This window comes from Mus musculus, chromosome 7 (assembly GCF_000001635.26).
Source record: "Mus musculus strain C57BL/6J chromosome 7, GRCm38.p6 C57BL/6J".
NCBI lineage: Eukaryota > Metazoa > Chordata > Mammalia > Rodentia > Muridae > Mus > Mus musculus.
Window position 1 is genome coordinate 119980511 of NC_000073.6, and position 21641 is coordinate 120002151.

The following is a 21641-nucleotide window of genomic DNA, read 5'->3' on the forward strand; positions in this document are numbered from 1 at the left end:
TACTTTCTACACTGGGCCTCTGCCATATGAGTTTAGTACAATTTCAAATCCTTGGAACTCAAACAACAGAGCTGTATAAGGACAATTAAAGCTGAGGATCTCAGGGTTTCTTTACCGAACACAGCCCCTAGGATGTTTGTCCTGAGATCAGTACAATCACCCTTGTCTAAAGTATCCTTGTGAGTGCAGCTGTGGTCCTGCAATACCCGCACATTTCCATCTGCATCTGCTATCTAAGAGCCCACTTGGAAGATCTGCACAGTCACTGCAGAAAGATACATAATAGCCACTAGGTTATCCAAATGGAGGTACAAGAGCACTCATTTTGCTATTCTCTGCAGGACTGAAATACAGTGTATTAGCCATTACCCAGGAAATCCACTGATTGAAACTCTTCTTTCTGAGTTCTGCCAGAGGAAATCTTTCTCTAAGGATATAATGTGGGTTGTTTTAGGCTTAGATAAGGTAGTTATGATGCTATAGATAATGGCAATGATCAGAATAATAATGAACACCTATCTAACTCCCACTATGTGCTACAAGTCTTTTCTGATTACCTTCAGTCTTGATAATCATCCTTTATTATTATTTTTCCACCTTACAGTTGGGTAAATTGAGGTGAGGAGCTTAAAGCCTATGTAATAAATCTAGGTCTCTCTGATATTAAACTCTATGTTTTTGATGGTTTGATCTTTGCAAAACACTTCATGGAAAAGCTCATAGGGAGCTGGTAGTTCTTCCATTTGGAAGGGTACTTAGAAAATTCCAGAAACCACAGCATTTCCTTTACCTTTGCATTCGCAGGAATAGTCTCCTCCTCCTTGGTGATATATTCTGTCCATGCATTCCAGTGTCCACCCCCTTGTTTGAGGAAGTAAAAATCATAGATGCTTCCTATACCCAAAGAAATAGAACATGCCATTAGCAAACCAAGGTAAGTTTCATATTTGAGGAATTTGACTGCCCCAATTATAGGCATCTAAAATGCCTATGTGTCAGACCCAGCACAATCATGGTGACACTTACCTGTCACTGGCAACCACAAACTGGAGCAAAAAAAAATCTTTATTATCCATATAAAATGGTAAGTGAAGATTATGTAACTTCTTCTTGATTTTAGTCTTAGGGATAGGGACCTGTTCTGTATTGAACTTGGATTTGCTATGTAGCCATACCTAGCTTACAACTTGTTTTTTTTTTAAGTGCATGCATTTGTTTATGTACTTGGTGGTGGAGTGGGGCATGTCACAGCACATGTGTGGAGGATGGAGGACAATTTATGGAAGTCAGTTCTTTCTTTCCACCATGTAGGTTCCAAGGGTCAAACTCAGGTTATCAGCCTTGGCAGCCATCTATCTGGCTAGCTCTCTAACTTTAAAGTTGTGAGCCCCTTACCTTAGCCTTCTTGTTAGTGTGAATATGTGCTTGTGTGCAAGCAGGTACGTGTGTATGCACATATGACTGTGAGGGTCAGAGTTGATGTCATATGTCTCACTTTCTTGAGTTAGAGTCACTTGCTGAACCTGAACTTCACTGATTATGATAGACTGGCTGGCCGATAAACTTCAAGGATCTACCTGTCTCAGCACCAGGGGTATTATTATGCTGGCATTTTATGTAAAGTCTGGGGATGCAAACTCAGGTCTTCATGCTTTGGTGGCAGAGCCATCTTCACAGCCCCTGAAGCTGAAGAATTTTTAATAATAAAAGCAACAGATTTCTAAATAAATCTCTTGTTATATAGCAATCTCCTCCTAGATAAAACCTTCATCTTGAAGGGAAGGTCATTAAGAGACAGGATGTTAAAAGGGGAAGTGAAACACTTCATCCTGCAAACAAACTCCTTCAACTCAGGAAATAAACTACTCAAAGGCTTCAGGAAGTTCCTGAAACCAGCAAGATACTGTAGGTCTCTCCCTTTCCAAGTATAAATAAACAGTAAGGTCTGCTAAGAGACACTTGTAGACCAACTGAGCTGCCTGGAAAGAGGCTCAGACCAACTGAGGTACCTGGAAGGGACTCTCAAGCCTGTCACACACCTGCATGATGTGCAGGGTGCTCCAGGTTTGCAGCATTTATGAGCTGTCACCCATGCTGGGGTGGGCTTTGGTGATGCAGCTGACTTTTCTGCTCCCATAAGTGACCCTTATAGTAATTTCTGTTCCCATAACTAACCCTTTGCTCATATTCCTGTAAGTAACTCCAATGAAACTCACTGCTTCATCAATGTAGACTTTTGTGCTCTCCTTACTGTGGACTAGCCTTGGCTGTCCACAGAGAATAAGTAGATGCCTGTTCTTGGCTCACCAGGGAGAATACCATACAATAATCCCACGTGTAATATCCTCCCCTCTACCATCCCCTTCCCTCTCCTCCTTTCCACTCATCTTTCCTCCCCCCTCTCCTCTCTCTCTGCCTCTCCATCTCTCTTTTTCTTCTCCCCTCTCTCTTTGTCCACTGCTTTCCAATGTTTACAGAATTAAGTCTCAATTCTTTCTGCAGTATTTTTTAAAGAATGTTTTGTTGTTGGTATCGTCATGTATTAAGGAAGGACGCTTCTTCTGTCATCCGATTCCCCCTCAGCTTTACTCAGAAGTAACGCTGGATCAGCATGTTTACTTTTTAATTATTTTTTAAAAGACAGTTTCTGTGTGTAGCTGGGACTCACTTTGTAGACCAGGCTAGCCTTGAACTCAGAGATCTGTCTGTCTCTGCCTCCTGAGTGCCTGGTCATGGAAGACATTTTTAGAAGGCTATCTGACACTATATTCACTGGGCTAAAAACTGTTCTCTAAAAAACTACCATTTTTGTAACCTCATCATGAAGAAATAATTTACAGTGCAGGTAATTCATATGTATGGGCATGTGACACCATCTGTGATCGCAAGGAACCAGTTGAGAATGCCTCCATTAGGAAACCAGTGAACACTGGTTCCCTTATAAAATGAAGGGAGCACCTATGTATTAAAACAGAAAAAAATATTCTTAGAGAAATAATCACAGATGAGAGCAAGGTGTGGTAGCTTACCTACTATCTTGGGCAGGAGATAGGTAGAGTTAGTAAGAGAAAGAATTCTTGGCCAGCTTTGGCTACATAGTGAGACCCTATCTCAAAAACAAAACAAATAAAAAAATAAAAAACAACAACCAAAAGGTTTGAGGCTGTAGCTCAGTGACAGACCACTGACCTAGCATCCTCAAAGCCTGGCTTGGATCCTCCACACTGACAGCAACGACAGAGTTTTAAAATGGACATATACCATTTTACAAGTATGATAAAAGATGATGATAAGTCCACAGGATAAAGTACATTTTGAAAACTAAAGTACCTATAACAGGTTGATGTGAACAAAAATTTTTTTCATCATTTTTCTTTGAGAGGTTTCCTTGATAAGAAAATAAGAGATACTAAAAACATGTATCAGTAACATATTTTTCTCCTTCCCTTGTGGGCTAGTTTGTGGTTTCATTCAAGAACATTTAGGCCAAAGAACAAAGATTTAAATAAAATGGACCTACCAGCTATGTAATTTGGCCAGCACTCCCATTTTGCACATCTGTGCAGTGGATCTGAGTTTACGCTAAGCCTAGAAAATCACGGTGGAGAGTGACTGAGCTCTATCTGTCAAGCATTTGAAGGGCCTGGGCACACAGGAAGCTGTCTGCTAACACTAAGTTCCAAGCTTCTCCTTAGAATCACTTTTATTTTCTTTGCATTGTGGCTGTCAGTCAAACTCAGGTCCAAAGAAGAAGGAGAACAGAGCAGAATGAGGCGAGTAAATGCTGTGCAGCATTTGAACACCTCGCCTGCCTCTAGTTTCTTCCCCGACTGAAGAGTAAAGCAAATGTCTCAGCTGAGAAGTGCCCTTTTAAAGGTCATACAATGAAGACTTGAACAGAGGGAATTGGCAGCATCATTTGGAAAGATAAATAAATCCCTGGCTCACACACAAGGATCTCACAGACATGGTTCCTAGATCATGAAAAACCACGAAAGCAGCACCCCCATGAAGCTGGAGGTGGATTTCCTGAAGTTTATTCATAGAAATGTAACCCTGGATGCTTGTGACAAGGCTAGGAAGGCATTTGAAGGGTCTTCGGGTGACTAGAAGGAACTGAGACTGTATGTTGCATAATTGCACATACACGAAACACTAAATCCTTGGAGAATAGGTTAGTGGCTGCCTTCCAGTGAGGAGAACAGAGATGGATTGAATACATTGATGAAGGATCTTACAGGGGTGATGGAAACAGCCTAAAATGGGATTGTGGTGATCACCGCATTGAGTAAGCTTACTAAAAGTCACTGGTTTGGGTGAATTTCATAGAATGTAAAGTATGACTCAATGGAGTTTTTACATAAAGAAGTATACTACCCCTGAAAGGCATATCCTTTTCAGGATAAGTGAGGTCTGGCTAGGAGCTTCTCAGTCTGCTACTATTTAGTAAAGAACAGGAGAATAAAAGATTGGTGTCACTATTCAAATACGGAAAGAATCTTGTTAGAATCCCTTTTAAGAGAAAGCAGATGAGCTGAGTGAAGAAAATGTTTGGATAACATCTTCCAAAGGCCCATGTATGGAAGGCCTTTGCCTATGGCTTTAGTGGAAGTGGATGGAACCGTTAGGAGGCAGGATCCAGTAGAAGGAAGCGAGATGATTGGACATATGCTCTTGTACATACCAGCTCTTCTTCTGGGTCAGCAGGAGGTGAACAGCTTTCTGTGCCATGTGCTGTCATTGTAATGTGCTGCCTCAGACTCCAAACTAATGGGCCAACTCACTATGGGCAGAGACCTCCAAAGCTGTGAGCCTCCTTTTAAGTTGACCTTTTCAGGTGTTCATAATTTCAGAATGGAAAACTGACCAGAACATAACAAACCAAGTGATTGCAGAAGAAAGGAAAGGAAGTCTGGGCCCTTCCCAGTGGCTGCCCAAAGACTGCACTGAACATTAAGCAGCTTTCTGGCTGCCTGTCAGCTACTGTTCTGGGAGGACGGTGATGTCATCTTCTCCTTTTCCCTTCACTTAGCAATTTTTCCATAGCTGAGATGTCAAGAGGGTCACAGATTCCAGTAAAAAAGGGGATGGAGAGAGTCATAACAATGGCACTTTCGATTCAGAAAGGAGGCCTTCACACTAAGGAGCCACAGAGCCTTTATGCACAGATTAAACAAACAGGAAAGTCTGCTTCTCACAGATGGCATTAGTCGATCATATGTTGTCACTGGATCTCTGCCATCCAACTGTTCCTTAATCTAGAGCATGAAGTACTTCAGATTCATTTTAAAGACATATCATGAGTATTATTTACCCTAATCATAACTTAAAGCAATGGTAAGTTTGAAAACTATCAGGAAGAAAGTAGATGTTTATCATGGGGATGAAAGTAAAGTTAGACTTTCTAAACATTTGCTCACATTGGTGACTTGATGTGGCAGAACCTTCCCCTTATGAATAAAGATTTCAGGGGACCAATCACCGGGTAAGGAGTAGGCAGGACTTCAACATTAGGGAGAGGAAGAGGGGAGGCAGGAAAGAGATATGGGATTTTTGGACAGGGACAGAGTGGAGGACAATATGTAGCTAACAAATGGCCCCTGATTTAGATTGAGAATCTGAAGGATTTATATTTCATATGGCTTGCAAGGTTAGGATGCTAGTTGTTGCACCCAGCGATTGAGTTACCTTTTGATTCTGAACTAAGTTTGTGTGGTGTTTTCCTTCACTCGGTGACTCAACTGAATTCCAGAAGGAAAGGTACGGTGATAAACCATGGGTTTGCACGAAGTGCAAAGGCCGTGGGAATTTGAAAGCTTGGGGCTGTCATGATAGTGATCCTCCAGTGGGAACTTAGTGAGTTGGGTGGAGAGATTTCTGGTTTCTGGATCAGAGTCACCAAAGAGGAGAGCAATCAACCAGGCACTGCTGGCATAACATGGATTGCATTTTTACACTTCCCACTACAACTTGAGAAGGGTCATTTTAGTCTTGCCAACAGCTTCTGCTTCCTTATCTCTTTTATGTGTTTGTGTGTGTGTACAGGTATATGTGTGCATGTGGCCCAAAGTTGATGTTGGAAAACATACTTGGTCACCCTTCTTATTGGTTTTGAGAAAGTTCTCGCAATCAAACCCAAACTTTCCAGTATGGCTAGTCTTGCTAACCGGCTTGCTCTGGTGATTCCCTGTTTCTGTCTTCTGGGGCTGGAATTATAGATGAACTACTGCATCCATTGGGTACTTCATGTGTGTTCTCGAGACCCAAGGTTCAGCCCTCTTGCATGGGAGACAAACACTTGAAGCACTGAGCCATCTCCCCAGACTACTAAAGCACTTTCTGAATCAAAGCTACTAAGTTTGACCAAAGATGTATATGAAGAAGTCGGTTGGAAGTAAATGCTGGGAATTCTGGTTTCTTGTATGCTACATTAGTTGATGGGACAAAGAAAGAGGAGATGAGGTCACTAGAGTGCACACAGACATTGTGGAGGATGTTACCTGGAAAAAGATTGGAAACACTTCATATCTTGCTCCAAAGATGAAAGAAAGATGTCATTGCAGAGTGGACCAAGAGTGGGATCAAAGGCAACTCATGAGCCATGTCTGCAGTCACATAGAGTAAACTGACTGGCCTGGAGGGCTAAGGAGAGCAGAAAACAGCATATGGAAATGCAGCGTGAAGAACAGTGTGGAGGCCAACCTGAAGAATATATCTCTAAAATGTGGTCAGCGTGTGATTCACTGGCTTCAGAGAATGGTCTGGCACCCTCAGCAAGGTGCAGAAGGCATCAGCTTGAGAAAATGAAACAGGAACAAAAAAGCACAAAGAGAAAATAGGCTGAGATGAAACAGAAAGATGACATCAAAGGTGAGATGTTCAGTCTCTTCTGAACAATGGCAACACTATTATACTATATAGAAAACTATAACACTATTATACTGTATCTATAGAAAACTATAACACTATTATACTGTATCTATAGAAAACTATAACACTATTATACTATATATATATTATACATAACATCATTATAATATAATTTATCTTAAGTGTTTTTATATGTAGTTACTCATTTAATCCTTCCAGGAACACCACAGATATGCTCTATTATTGTTGTACATATTTTAGAACTGTGGAAACTGAGACGTGCTGAGGAATTTGCTTCAAGTCTGCCAATTAGTAAGTGTGGGAGCCAGAATTCCAGCCTGGAGTGTTTTATTCTGGAGTCTATGCTTTTAACGGTTACATTAAAAATGGCAGGAAGCAAAATATGCAAAGGTTGACTGAAATTATTCAAGGTGGACAGGAGACTAATTGAAGTTGAGGATGACTGGTATTAAAATAAAAACCCACTTCAAATGGACCTAGAACAAAAACAAGGAAATATGATATAATAGATACAGAAGGCATAGAATACAACTTTCCCTTGCTGACTAAACAGAGGAATCAGATTCCAGGCAAAATAAATAAAAGGAGACCTATGTCTAGACATAGTCTGTCAAAACAAAAACAAAACACAACCTACAATAGAACATTAAATAAAGAACACATGAAAAGCAAGCTACCACTATATATAAAATTCATCCTAACTTCTAACTAAAAAGAGAAGAAATTTTAATTACACTCTGTTTTCACATTTCAGATGTAAATAGAATGACAAAACACACAAGGAAAAACAGAGTGTCAAGAAGAAATGGGCAAATCCAGTATTATCACTGGGATAATTCGATGACCTCTGTCAATGAGGAAATGAGTCAGAGAATAGTTAAAATGAACACCACCATTGCAAACGAACTGAGCACTTATAGTTCACTATCTAAAAACAGCAGGCATGCATTCTTCTTAAACTCACATGGAATGTTCACCACGACAGGCCACATTCTTGACTATAAAACATTTTAACACATTTAAATAATAATAGATACTACTGCAGTATATACTTCTGGAGCACAATAGAATTAGAATAGAAACCAGGAAGAGAAAGATAGCTAGAAAATCTCAGTCCTTCAAGGTTAACAGACAAATCAAAAAAGTACAAGGTTTTGACATACAAATCAAAAAGTACCAAGGCCTGAGGAGATGGCTTAAGCTGCACAATCAGCCCTGGTGAAGACCAGAGTTCTGCTCACCAATGTATAATGCCAGGTTGGGCTTGGTAGCTGTGGTGGTTTGAATAAGAATGGCCCCCATAGACTAAAGAGTTTGAGTACTTGGACCATAAGGAGTAGCACTAAATTAGGAAATATGCTTCGTTGGAGAAATAATGTCACTGTGGAGGCAGGCTTGATGTCATATATGCTCAAGCTACGCCCAGTAGAACATACAGACCTCTTCTGCTGCCTGCAAAGCAAAGTCTATAACTCTCAGTTTCTTTTCCAGCACCATATCTTCTTGGACATTGTCATGATTGCTGCTATGCTGATAATAAGCTGAACCTCTGAAACTATAAGACAGCCTCAAGTAAGTGTATTCCTTTATAAGAGTTGCCTTGGTCATGGTGTCTCTTCATGGGAATAAAACCCTAAGACATTAGTCTGTCTATAATTTCAGCACTTAGAAGTTGGAAGTGGGATCCCCACAGCAAACTTGCCAGACAGACTAGCTATATTGTTAAACTCTGGGTTCAAGTGAGACTCTGCCTCAGTGAAGAAGGCAGAGAAGGGTTGAACAAGACAACCAACATTAGCTATGGGACTCCATCTACACATGGACCAACAGACATGTGCATATATGAACACACACATCACATACATAGAGGAAAAGGCTATCAAGAGAAATTTTAAAATATTATGACCTAAATTCAAATTAAAATGCCTTTCAATACCTGTGGGATGCAGTGAAAGTAACTCATGGAGGAGAATTTTAGCAATGATTGTATGTATCAGGAAGAGACAAATAGCTAAAAATCAACAATGTAAGTACATTTTAGGGAAACTAGGGATGCTGCCAAATGTCCATCATCTCTTCTAGAAGACACACCCCATTCTATGAGGTCAGCATTATCCAAATGCCTAAACCAGAAATGTTATGAAATATAACTGTTTTTCATCCACATATAAATTAATTTCCTCACAAAATGTTAGCAAATTAATGAAATAGGATTGACTACACATATGTAAAGCTGGCTCATCATTTGGAAATTTTCTATAATGTATGTTATTAACATGAAAAGAAGAAAAACCATGTCATATGATTTTCATAAATACTTTTAAAATCCAACATCTATGTGCTAGCTAGCTTTTATGTCAACTTGACACAAACTAGAGTCATGTGAGAGAAAAGAACACTAACTGAGAAAATACCTCCATAACATTGGGCTGTAGGCAAGCCTGTGGGACATTTTCTTAATTAGTGAATGATAAGGGAGGTCTTAGGTGGGAGCAAAGGTGGTCCTGGGTTTTATAGGAAAGCCAGCTGAGCAAGCTATGAGGAGCAAGCCAGTAAGCAGCACTCCTCCATGGCCTCTGCATCAGCTTCCTGTTAGATGGAAGTCTGAGTGAAATAAACTCTTCCTCCTTTAAATTGCTTTTGGCCATTATGTTTCATCACAGCAGTAGGAAAGTAATTGAGACAGAAATTGGTATCAGGAGAATGGAGTATTGCTTCTACAGACCTGACCAAGTTATTTTGGGGAGGATTGTGGAAGGAATTTGGAACTTTGGGCTAGAAAAATCCATTGACTAGTTTGAGCACTCAGTGGGCTGTTCTGTAGGAGCTTAGAAGACAATGCTGATAGAAGTGCAAAGATGGAGGCCTGACTTGGAAAGTTTAAAATCTCTCTCAGGGCCATTGCTATTTTGAAGAGAAAATCTCTGGTGTCTGGTCAGCTGAGGCTGAAAAATCAGTTGTGGTAAGAGAGCAGAACCACTGAGGTAAAACCTCTGCTTTGTTGGGACAATTGATGCTGGCTGACTGGAGCTGAGAAATTAGTGGTGATTAAGAAGACCCCTGCGCCACTGAGGTGAAATCTGGGAAGTGTTTGTTCAGGGTCAATGTATTCTAGGGGTTGCCTAGATAGTAACTTGTGCTGGCAGCTTAACTTGGTAGTGTGCAAGACTCTTTTAGATGATATTCATTTTTGGCATAAAGGGTTTATTAGAGAGCGTTTGAGGCTCCATACCATGAAGAGGGTCCAGAAGAGGCTACTGGCTAAAGTGCAGCCCAGTTGTTGTAAAAGGTCCCAGTACTATGGAAAGACTTCCAAGAATAGCAGCAACCATAGAGTAGAGCTGGCTCAAGCCTAGCAGACGAGCTGTGTATGCTGCAGAGTGTAGGCAAAGAAGTGGCCAACTACTTTGGAGGAACCCAGAAAATCTGGAGTGAACCCCAGACATTGAGCGTTTACAGTTGGAATTTGGTTTTGCTTGTTTCAGATTATGATTGTGCCCTGCTTCTTTCCTCATGAAATACAATATTCAGAGAGGAGAAAGACTCAACTGAGAAAATGCCTCCATAAGATCAGGCTGTAGAGCATTTTCTTAATTAGTAGCTGATGAGGAGGGCCCAGCTCATTGTGGGTGTTGCCATCCTGGGCAGATGGTTCTGGTTGTATAAAAAATCAGGCCGAATGAGCCATAAGACACAGACAAGTAAGCATTATTCCTCCATGGCCTCTGTATCAGCTCCTGCCTCCGGGTCCCTGCCCTGCTTGAGTTCCTCCTACCTTGCTTTCCCTCTATGGACTGTGATTCAGGACATGTAAACCAAATAAACTCATCCCCAAAGTTGGTTTTGGTCATGGTGTTTCATCACAGCAGCATAAAAAGTAACTGAGACACATACTCATAAAAAAACATGTCAGCAAATTAGGAATAGATGAGACATGCTCAAAACAATCACAGATGCCATCACACTTAAGGGCAAGGACTAGATATCTTCCTCTTAGGTTGGAGTTTTCCTCCTAGGATTCTAAGATCCTCTTTCATCATACCTGTTCAGAGTCATACTAGGAAGACTTGATAATGGAATGAGATAAGGAGATAAAAATTATGGAGGAAGAAAAAGCCCTATGACATAAAAGGATGACATGGAAGAGACTCTATAGAAAATCTTTCTGGAACTTATTAGTAGTACATCATGGTTTTCAGGTACAGAGTCAGCTTCTTTACTGCCTATCAGAAATGATCATGTAGGCTGGGAGATGGCTCAGCAGTTAAGAGCACTGACTGCTCTTCCAGAGGTCCTGAGTTCACCTCCCAGCAACCACAAGGTAGCTCACAACCATCTGTAATGGGACCTGATACACTCTGGTGTGTCTGAAGACAGCTACAGTGTACTTGCATAAATAGTAATAAATAAATAATATTTTTAAAAAGAAATGATCACATAAACTTAAAATCCAAGCATAATACCATTCATACTGTATCAAAAAGAAATAGTTATAACTTTTAGAATTTGTAGGATCTACTTGGGGAAATGACAAAGGTGTGATAAAAGATTAAAATGCAATAGGAAGGTAAGTCAAAGCTACATATAGAAAAGAATTATTAGGTAACAATGCCAATAAAACTCTCAGTATGCTTATGCATTTATGTATGTATATGTATGTATATATATTATGTATTTTTAATGTTTTTGTCTGTGTACATATGTCAGAGGTCACTGTCAGGTGTCTTGCTTAGTCTCTCACCATATAATTTTTTTGAGACAGGGTCTCTCAACTGAATTGGAATTTGCTGCCTGTCTAGACTGGATCTACCTGACTGTCCCCCTCAGTTCTGGGGTACCAAGCCAAGTCATCACATCTGGCTTTTTCAGGGGTGCTAGGAATTCAAAGCCAGGCCCCCATTCTAGCACAGCACTTTGCCCACAGAGCCGTCTTTCTAACCCTGAGTCACGTTAATCTTAAGCAACCACCACTCCTTTATTAAACACTCACATCAAAGAATATTTGTGGTTAGTTCAAAGATAATATAGCAAAATTGGAAATACTTCAACATATGACATTATAAGGACAAAGTTAAAAGGAAGCACTAATGCCATAGACACCAAACATGAAGCACGTAAACATACAGAACAAGATGAGAAGCCATGAAGAAGAACAGTAGCAGAGGAATTTCTTATTTTCACTGGGAGGTGAAATGATGAAAAAATTTTACAAAAATAAAATAACATCCCAAACACCTCCCAAAATAAACTATCATTGTGGTTTTATATTTAAAACATAGTTAAATGTTCCAAAGACCTATTTTAGGGCTATTTATGTCTTACACAGGGTGGGGTGGGGGTTCAGCTCTGAAGAAGTGATCCTCATACTCCCTTAGTTTTTGTTAAGACCTTACATGTCCCACACATTCAGTTGGGTTTGGGGCACATGACTTAAACTCACATGACAGGGCATAAGTACCTCTTTCTGGGAAGATGTTGTTTTTGGTGAGTTTCACACTCTTGGGCCTTGGGTTACGATCATCCATGCCCATGATCAGGTTGCGGAAAAATACATCAAATTTCTTTCTGCTCTCAGCATTGATGGTACCCGCCAAAGTCCACACCAAGGAGAAAAGAAACAGGCCTTGCAGCCAGAGGAAGATCTGCTGGCTTGACAGACCTTCATATATCTCCATTTCCTCCTCCTGGATGTCCCGGATTTCATCTGAAAGTGAAAGAAAGTGAAGCTTGGGTTGAGAAAAGTGTTGGGCATGCAAGAGATGAATGCTGGGTCTGCCTATGAAGGACCTGGAAGGTGACTGATATGGCTGAGAATCCATTCCATACACATTCCCTTTATCATATACATGTATCCACACACAGTGACTACAAGTTCTTATGGGTGTGTGTGTCTATAGACAGGTTCGTGTGTGTTACATGTCTGAGGATATAGGTGGAGGTCAGAGTTGGATACTGGGTGTCCCTCAAATGCTCTCCACCTTTCTTTTTTGAGATTGGGATTCTTATTGAACCTGGATCTTGTTAATTTGGCTAGATTAGCTGGCCAGTGAGTGCCAGAGATCCTCTGTCTCCACCTCCTAAGTACTGGAATTATAGGCAATAGCTATCATGCTTAGCTTTTACCTGGGTGCTGGAGATCTGACCTCAGGTCCTTATACTTGTATGGCAAACACCTTATAGATTGAGCTATCTATCTCCCTAGCCCACATATATTTTTTTTATTGTAGTTAAACACATTTAGAGTGTGCCTACTTCAGTGGGTTTGAGCACATTCACACGGGCAGCCATCATTACTATTCATAACCAGTGCTCCTTTATCCAGAACTGGAGCTTGGTACCACTAACAATAGCTTGTCCTCCACTCCTGACATGGCTAGCACCATATTTTCTATCTCCAAATGTGTGACTCCAAAGCACATTCTAGAACTCTGTTACTTTGTGATTAATTTATTTCATTAGCATAGATAGTATCTTCTTGCTTCACTAATTTTGTGCTTGTCAATTCCATATCTATTTATTTTTATTAATTATAATACTTTGAATTCTATTTTATACATATGGATGTTTTTATTTCATTAGCATAGATAGTATCTTTTTGCTTCACCAATTTTGTGCTTGTCAATTCCATATCTATTTATTTTTATTAATTATAATACTTTGAATTCTATTTTATACATATGGATGGTTTTTCCTGCTTGTATGTATGTGCACTATATATGTCTGGCACCCTCAGAGGTCAGAGGAAGGAGTTGTAACTGAAGATATAGATTGTTGTGAGCTGCCATGTGGGTACTGGAACATGAATTTAGGTCCTCTGCAAGAGAAACAAGCTTTTAACTGTTGATTCTTCTCTTGACCCCTCCCCCAATATTTCCTTTAAAAAAAAAACAGAATATGTTTTACTGTGTGATTATACCATTTTGTTTACCCCTTCATCTGTTGGTGGATGTTTGGGTTAGGAAACAACCTTACTGTGTATGTATGGACATATAAGTATCTGTTTAAGCCCCTGTATTCAGCTATTTTGAGTATATACAGAGAAACCAGGTTATTGATCATATATGGGAAGTCTATTGCTCCTTTTTCAAAGAAACCACCAAAATATTTTGCTAGACAAACTGCTCACTCCATATTTACAGCAACGGTCTATAAGTCCACAAGGGTTTCAGACACTTTCTTTCTTCTTCCTTCCTTCCTTCCTTCCTTCCTTCCTTCCTTCCTTCCTTTCTTTTTTTCTTTCTTTCTTTCCTTCTTTCTTTCTTTCTTTCTTTCTTTCTTTCTTTCTTTCTTTCTTTCACCTTTTTGGGAGGGTTGATCGTTTTTTGTTTGTTTGTTTTTTGTTTGTTTGTTTGTTTGTTTTTGTTTTTCGAGACAGGGTTTCTCTGTATGGAACTCACTTTGTAGATCAGGCTGGCTTCGAACTCAGAAATCCGCCTACCTCTGCCTCCTGAATGCTGGGATTAAAGGCGTGTGCCACCACACCCGGCTCGTTATTTATTTATTTATTGTGTGAAAAGATATAACCATCATTATGGATTTGATTTCCATGTACCCGGTGATTAGCATTTTTTGTGTAATTCCTGCCCATTTGTAGCTTCTTGGAGAACTGTTCATTCAAGACCTTTACCCATGTTTGTATTATTTGTATTTTTGTGCCAAATGAATGTTTGTGGTTTTCAGTAATGCTTCTTTCTATATCCTCCAGAGTAATACTATGTATGTGGGTGTGTGTGCGTTCCTGTAGCTGTGTATGTGTGTGCGTTCCTGTAGCTGTGTATGTGTATGTGTGTGTTCCTGTAGCTGTGTATGTGTGTGTGTTCCTGTAGCTGTGAGTGCACTTATGAGTGCTGATGTTTGTGCACACACACGACTGAGGCCAACCACGGTTGTCCTTCCTCAGGTGATACCCTTTTTTTTTTTTGAGACAAAGTCTCTTATTGATTTGCGGCTTGCAGACGAGTCTGGGCTGGCCACTCAGTAAATCCTTCATATCCAGTATCTCTGCCTTTCTGAAGTTACAAGTCTATGTCACCACACCTCAATTTTCCACATCATTTCTGAAGTTTGAATACTCTGGTCTCCTTGTGTGTCTGACATGACTGAGCTATCTCTCCAGTCTTTGTTGCTAATCCTTTTTTAAATTTTTGAGTCAGGGTTTTATCATGTATCCACAGTTGGTCTAAAACTTCATATGTAGGTCAGGCTGGCCTTGAACTCACAGAAATTGAACTGCCTCTGCTTCTAAGTGCTGAGATTGAAGGCTATATCTCCATCTGATATTAATTCTTTATCAGTCCCAAAATTTGCAAACATCTTTGGTTCTGTGTGGGTTTACCTTTCACTGTTAGACAGACTGACCTCCCATTGTAGATAGATTTTAAATTTTAATGACATACAGTGTGTCTATTCTTTTTATCTTTGGTCCATGTCTTTGGCACTACATCCAAGAATTTGCTGCCAAGTTAAAAGCTAAGAGATTGTTTTTTCCTCTTAAAAATTCACAATGATTTTTCTTTCTGTTTAAATCTTGCTTCCATTTTGAGTCAATACATTTTTAAATATTAGGTAATGATTCAACTTCCTACATAGCCCTGCCTGTCTTAGAACTCAAAATGGAAACCAGGCTGGCTTTGAACTTGCAGAGATCTGCTTATCTCTGCCTCTGAGTGCAGACATTAGGACTCCTGGCTTCAAATCCTTTTTCTTTTTTTTAGATTTATTTTAAAATTATTTGTATATTTGTGTATGAGTGTGGGTACGTGCATATGAGTGCAGGCGCCCAGAGAAGTCAGAAGAGGGCTTTGGGTTTTCTGGAGCAGGAATTACAAGCAGTTGTGAGCTACTTAACATGGGTGCTAGACCCTGAACTTGGGTCCTCCACAAGAACAGCAAACACTCTTAACCATTAAGCCATCAGCCTAGCCAACTTGACTCTTTTGCAGTGACTATCTAGTTTACCTGGTAATATTTATTGAAAACATTGTTCTTCCCCATGGATGGTCTTAACACATGTAAGTAAAAAATAATTTAGCCGTTTATAGGAGGCTTTGTTTCTGTGCTTTTTATTTCTCTGCTGGCCATATTAGTCTTTGTGCTAGTACAATACTTTTGAATGACAATAGCTTTATAATAAGCATTAAAATCAGGTTCAGTAAATTTTCTGGCTTTGCCCTTTTCCAAGATTGTTTGGAGGTATAGGATAGAATTATATGTCGATAATTCCAGCACTGAAGAGGATCAGGCAGGATGATCATGAATTCAAAGCCAGCTCTAGCCAAAATTCTAGTAGGGTAAGTGTGTGTATACACAGATATATGTTTGTATGTATATACATATATTTATACACACCAGGGGTGTGTGTGTGTATAGATCACATTTCATTTTCCATGTCCTTAATTCAAAATACAGAACATCAATTAAATTATGAGAAAATAACTGGCTAGTATCAAGAGGCAAGATTGTTAAAAAGAAGAAAAGACAAAATGTCACAGGTTGGAGCAAACGATGGGAATACAGCAATTAAACGCAATGTGGTGTCAACCTATCTGGCAGCGTGGCACCCATGACTTTGCTTACTCTGACAATGATCTCTTGGTCGATGTTAACATGGAGTTAAAATATGAAGCTAGGGGAGGGGTCTAGATACGCCCCTCCCCCATGCCCTTCTTGCAAGTCTTCTATAAATGTAAAACGATTTCACACTAAAGCAGCATTCACAGTTCCTCATCTTAAGGCCTTGATGGGCACAGCTACCTCGTGCTTGCATTTCGCAGAACAGAAAGTTACAGCTTTGGTGTGAGCTGCAGGCACATTGAAGTTCAGGCTCTAGTTTTTAGTAGGGAGTGTTTCCAGGAGGTTTCACAACGGCACGCTTGGGAAAGCAGGGGATGAGGCCACGTGGAGCTGGAGGCAATGAGCCTGTTTCTTATACTAGTGCTTCTTCACTTGGGGAAACTATATAAGGACAATAGACAGAACTTGAGAAAATATGAAGCATTTGCATAGGAAATGCAGATATACAACACTGAATACAATTGGTTTCTTTCTAAAGAGAGTTCTGAACTTAAGGGTTTTTTTTTTAATCAATGTGTGATGTCTTGTTGCGCGCGCTCAACTGGCCAGGAAGAACGACGCTGCTACAGGATCCTTCTGCACACATTTATTCAGTCCTGTTTCTTCTTTCTCCATATATCTCCCTTGTTTATATCTCCCTTGTTTTTATATCTCCCTTGTTTATATATCTCCCTTGTTTTTATATCTCCCCCGAACCCTGGGCCTCTCACTCTTTTATACTCTCAGTTCCCATCCACGCACAGCAGGCCACGCCACCTCACCAGGCACGCAGCTTCAGCTAATCAGGGCAGCAGGGGCAAATCTCCACCAAATTGGATTCATCTGTATCCTGGTACACCTGCGCAGCACTCAAGATGTTTGTGTCTTATATGAGGAAGTCAGGTGCAAGTCATATGACTTAGCTGCAGTCCCTGGCGCCTTTAGGACTGCCGCCACACCTGCTCCTAACAATGTCTGTATATGGTCATCTTCATGTGTGTCAGTACATGTGCCAAAGGGCCATGTGGTGATCAGGGACAATCTCAGTACCCACCTTACTACCTTGAAATGGGGTTCTTGTTACTCACCCCTGTGTACATTAATCTATCAAGCCCATAAGCATCCCTACATTCTCCTGTCTCTGCCTCTCATCTTGGTGCAAGAGCACTGGGATTGCAGACAAGTGATATATGCCTGGCTTTAAGGGTTTCTGGGGATTTGAACTCAGGTCTTCATATTTACACAGCATACACTTTATCCACTGAGCCATCTCCTGAGTACCTGGAGTTTAATTTACGAAAATAAAGCAGTATGTATAAAGTCCCCACCCCACTGTTAACTATGTTACATTTTTAGTTTATACTTACAATGATTTGGGGGAAAATAAGCTGAGAAAAACACGTTTAGGTACCGGAAGTCGTGAAGAAGATTCATCAGAGTTTGAGCTGTTATCTTGAAAAAGAAGTGGCATCCAGTAAGAGTTCCCCAGATGCACACGTCTTTGGTCATTTGCAGTAGATGTTAGTGAAATTTGATGTATGTGAAAGCAGTTACAGAGATGTATGATCATACCTCAGAGGTACGTTTGTCACAGAACCTTTGTCTCCTGAAGAAGTTTTCTGGTTTTAAAATTGATATTAGTTCTCTTCTAATGTATTTGTGTGTTGTAAATTTGTATATTTATAATGTAAGTTCTCTCTCTCTCTCTCTCTCTCTCTCTCTCTGTGTGTGTGTGTGTGTGTGTGTGTGTGTGTGTGTGTGCTTGTGCATGGAGACTAGAGGTTAACCTTGGGTGTTGTTCCTTAGGTGCCATTCACATTGTTTTTTTTTTTTTTCATTTTTTTTTCTTTCCATTTTTTATTAGGTATTTAGCTCATTTACATTTCCAATGCTATACCAAAAGTCCCCCATACCCACCCACCCCCACTCCCCTACCCGCCCACTCCCCCTTTTTGGCCCTGGCGTTCCCCTGTTCTGGGGCATATAAAGTTTGCGTGTCCAATGGGCCTCTCTTTGCAGTGATGGCCGACTAGGCCATCTTTTGATATATATGCAGCTAGAGTCAAGAGCTCCGGGGTACTGGTTAGTTCATAATGTTGATCCACCTATAGGGTTGCAGATCCCTTTAGCTCCTTGGGTACTTTCTCTAGCTCCTCCATTGGGAGCCCTGTGATCCATCCATTAGCTGACTGTGAGCATCCACTTCTGTGTTTGCTAGGCCCCGGCATAGTCTCACAAGAGACAGCTACATCTGGGTCCTTTCGATAAAATCTTGCTAGTGTATGCAATGGTGTCAGCGTTTGGATGCTGATTATGGGGTGGATCCCTGGATATGGCAGTCTCTACATGGTCCATCCTTTCATCTCAGCTCCAAACTTTGTCTCTGTAACTCCTTCCAAGGGTGTTTTGTTCCCACTTCTAAGGAGGGGCATAGTGTCCACACTTCAGTCTTCATTTTTCTTGAGTTTCATGTGTTTAGGAAATTGTATCTTATATCTTGGGTATCCTAGGTTTTGGGCTAATATCCACTTATCAGTGAGTACATATTGTGTGAGTTCCTTTGTGAATGTGTTACCTCACTCAGGATGATGCCCTCCAGGTCCATCCATTTGCCTAGGAATTTCATAAATTCATTCTTTTTAATAGCTGAGTAGTACTCCATTGTGTAGATGTACCACATTTTCTGTATCCATTCCTCTGTTGAGGGGCATCTGGGTTCTTTCCAGCTTCTGGCTATTATAAATAAGGCTGCTATGAACATAGTGGAGCATGTGTCCTTCTTACCAGTTGGGGCATCTTCTGGATATATGCCCAGGAGAGGTATTGCTGGATCCTCCGGTAGTACTATGTCCAATTTTCTGAGGAACCGCCAGACGGATTTCCAGAGTGGTTGTACAAGCCTGCAATCCCACCAACAATGGAGGAGTGTTCCTCCTTCTCCACATCCTCGCCAGCATCTGCTGTCACCTGAATTTTTGATCTTAGCCATTCTGACTGGTGTGAGGTGGAATCTCAGGGTTGTTTTGATTTGCATTTCCCTGATGATTAAGGATGTTGAACATTTTTTCAGGTGCTTCTCTGCCATTCGGTATTCCTCAGGTGAGAATTCTTTGTTCAGTTCTGAGCCCCATTTTTTAATGGGGTTATTTGATTTTCTGAAGTCCACCTTCTTGAGTTCTTTATATATGTTGGATATTAGTCCCCTATCTGATTTAGGATAGGTAAAGATCCTTTCCCAATCTGTTGGTGGTCTCTTTGTCTTATTGACGGTGTCTTTTGCCTTGCAGAAACTTTGGAGTTTCATTAGGTCCCATTTGTCAATTCTCGATCTTACAGCACAAGCCATTGCTGTTCTGTTCAGGAATTTTTCCCCTGTGCCCATATCTGCAAGGCTTTTCCCCACTTTCTCTTCTATAAGTTTCAGTGTCTCTGGTTTTATGTGAAGTTCTTTGATCCATTTAGATTTGACCTTAGTACAAGGAGATAAGTATGGATCAATTCGCATTCTTCTACATGATAACAACCAGTTGTGCCAGCACCAATTGTTGAAAATGCTGTCTTTCTTCCACTGGATGGTTTTAGCTCCCTTGTCGAAGATCAAGTGACCATAGGTGTGTGGGTTCATTTCTGGGTCTTCAATTCTATTCCATTGGTCTACTTGTCTGTCTCTATACCAGTACCATGCAGTTTTTACCACAATTGCTCTGTAGTAAAGCTTTAGGTCAGGCATGGTGATTCCACTAGAGGTTCTTTTATCCTTGAGAAGAGTTTTTGCTATCCTAGGTTTTTTGTTATTCCAGATGAATTTGCAAATTTCTCCTTCTAATTCGTTGAAGAATTGAGTTGGAATTTTGATGGGGATTGCATTGAATCTGTAGATTGCTTTTGGCAAGATAGCCATTTTTACAATGTTGATCCTGCCAATCCATGAGCATGGGAGATCTTTTCATCTTCTGAGATCTTCTTTAATTTCTTTCTTCAGAGACTTGAAGTTTTTATCATACAGATCTTTTACTTCCTTAGTTAGAGTCACACCGAGATATTTTATATTATTTGTGACTATTGAGAAGGGTGTTGTTTCCAAAATTTCTTTCTCAGCCTGTTTATTCTTTGTGTAGAGAAAGGCCATTGACTTGTTTGAGTTAATTTTATATCCAGCTACTTCACCGAAGCTGTTTATCAGGTTTATGAGTTCTCTGGTGGAATTTTTAGGGTCACTTATATATACTATCATATCATCTGCAAAAAGTGATATTTTGACTTCATCCTTTCCAATTTGTATCCCCTTGATCTCCTTTTGTTGTCGAATTGCTCTGGCTAATACTTCAAGTACTATGTTGAAAAGGTAGGGAGAAAGTGGACAGCCTTGTCTAGTCCCTGATTTTAGTGGGATTGCTTCCAGCTTCTCTCCATTTACTTTGATGTTGGCTCCTGGTTTGCTGTAGATTGCTTTTATCATGTTTAGGTATGGGCCTTGAATTCCTGATCTTTCCAAGACTTTTATCATAAATGGGTGTTGGATCTTGTCAAATGCTTTTTCTGCATCTAACGAGATGATCATGTGGTTTTTGTCTTTGAGTTTGTTTATATAATGGATTACATTGATGGATTTTCGTATATTAAACCATCCCTGCATCCCTGGAATAAAACCTACTTGGTCAGGATGGATGATTGCTTTAATGTGTTCTTGGATTCGGTTCGAGAGAATTTTATTGAGGATTTTTGCATCGATATTCATAAGAGAAATTGGTCTGAAGTTCTCTATCTTTGTTGGATATTTCTGTGGTTTAGGTATCAGAGTAATAGTGGCTTCATAAAATGAGTTGGGTAGAGTACCTTCTACTTCTATCTTGTGAAAAAGTTTGTGCAGAACTGGAATTAGATCTTCTTTGAAGGTCTGATAGAACTCTGCACTAAACCCGTCTGGTCCTGGGCTTTTTTTTTTGGCTGGGAGACTATTTATAACTGCTTCTATTTCTTTAGGGGATATGGGACTGTTTAGAAGGTCAACTTGATCCTGATTCAACTTTGGTACCTGGTATCCGTCCAGAAATTTGTCCATTTCGTCCAGGTTTTCCAGTTTTGTTGAGTATAGCCTTTTGTAGAAGGATCTGATGGTGTTTTGGATTTCTTCAGGATCTGTTGTTATGTCTCCCTTTTCAGTTCTGATTTTGTTAATTAGGATTTTGTCTCTGTGC

At 40.2% G+C, this 21641-nt stretch overlaps 1 protein-coding gene across 1 annotated transcript in view; it reads right to left on the bottom strand.

Moving 5' to 3' along the window:
- The window catches only part of Dnah3 (dynein, axonemal, heavy chain 3), a 173966-nt gene that overhangs the window by 59179 nt on the left and 93146 nt on the right, over positions 1 to 21641 (bottom strand). The window contains exons 40-41 of the mRNA NM_001370806.1: positions 12350 to 12595; positions 791 to 894 (exon numbers count right to left, since the gene is read on the bottom strand). Of these exons, the coding sequence (NP_001357735.1) occupies positions 791 to 894; positions 12350 to 12595 (350 nt within the window). The remainder of the gene's footprint in view (positions 1 to 790; positions 895 to 12349; positions 12596 to 21641) is intronic.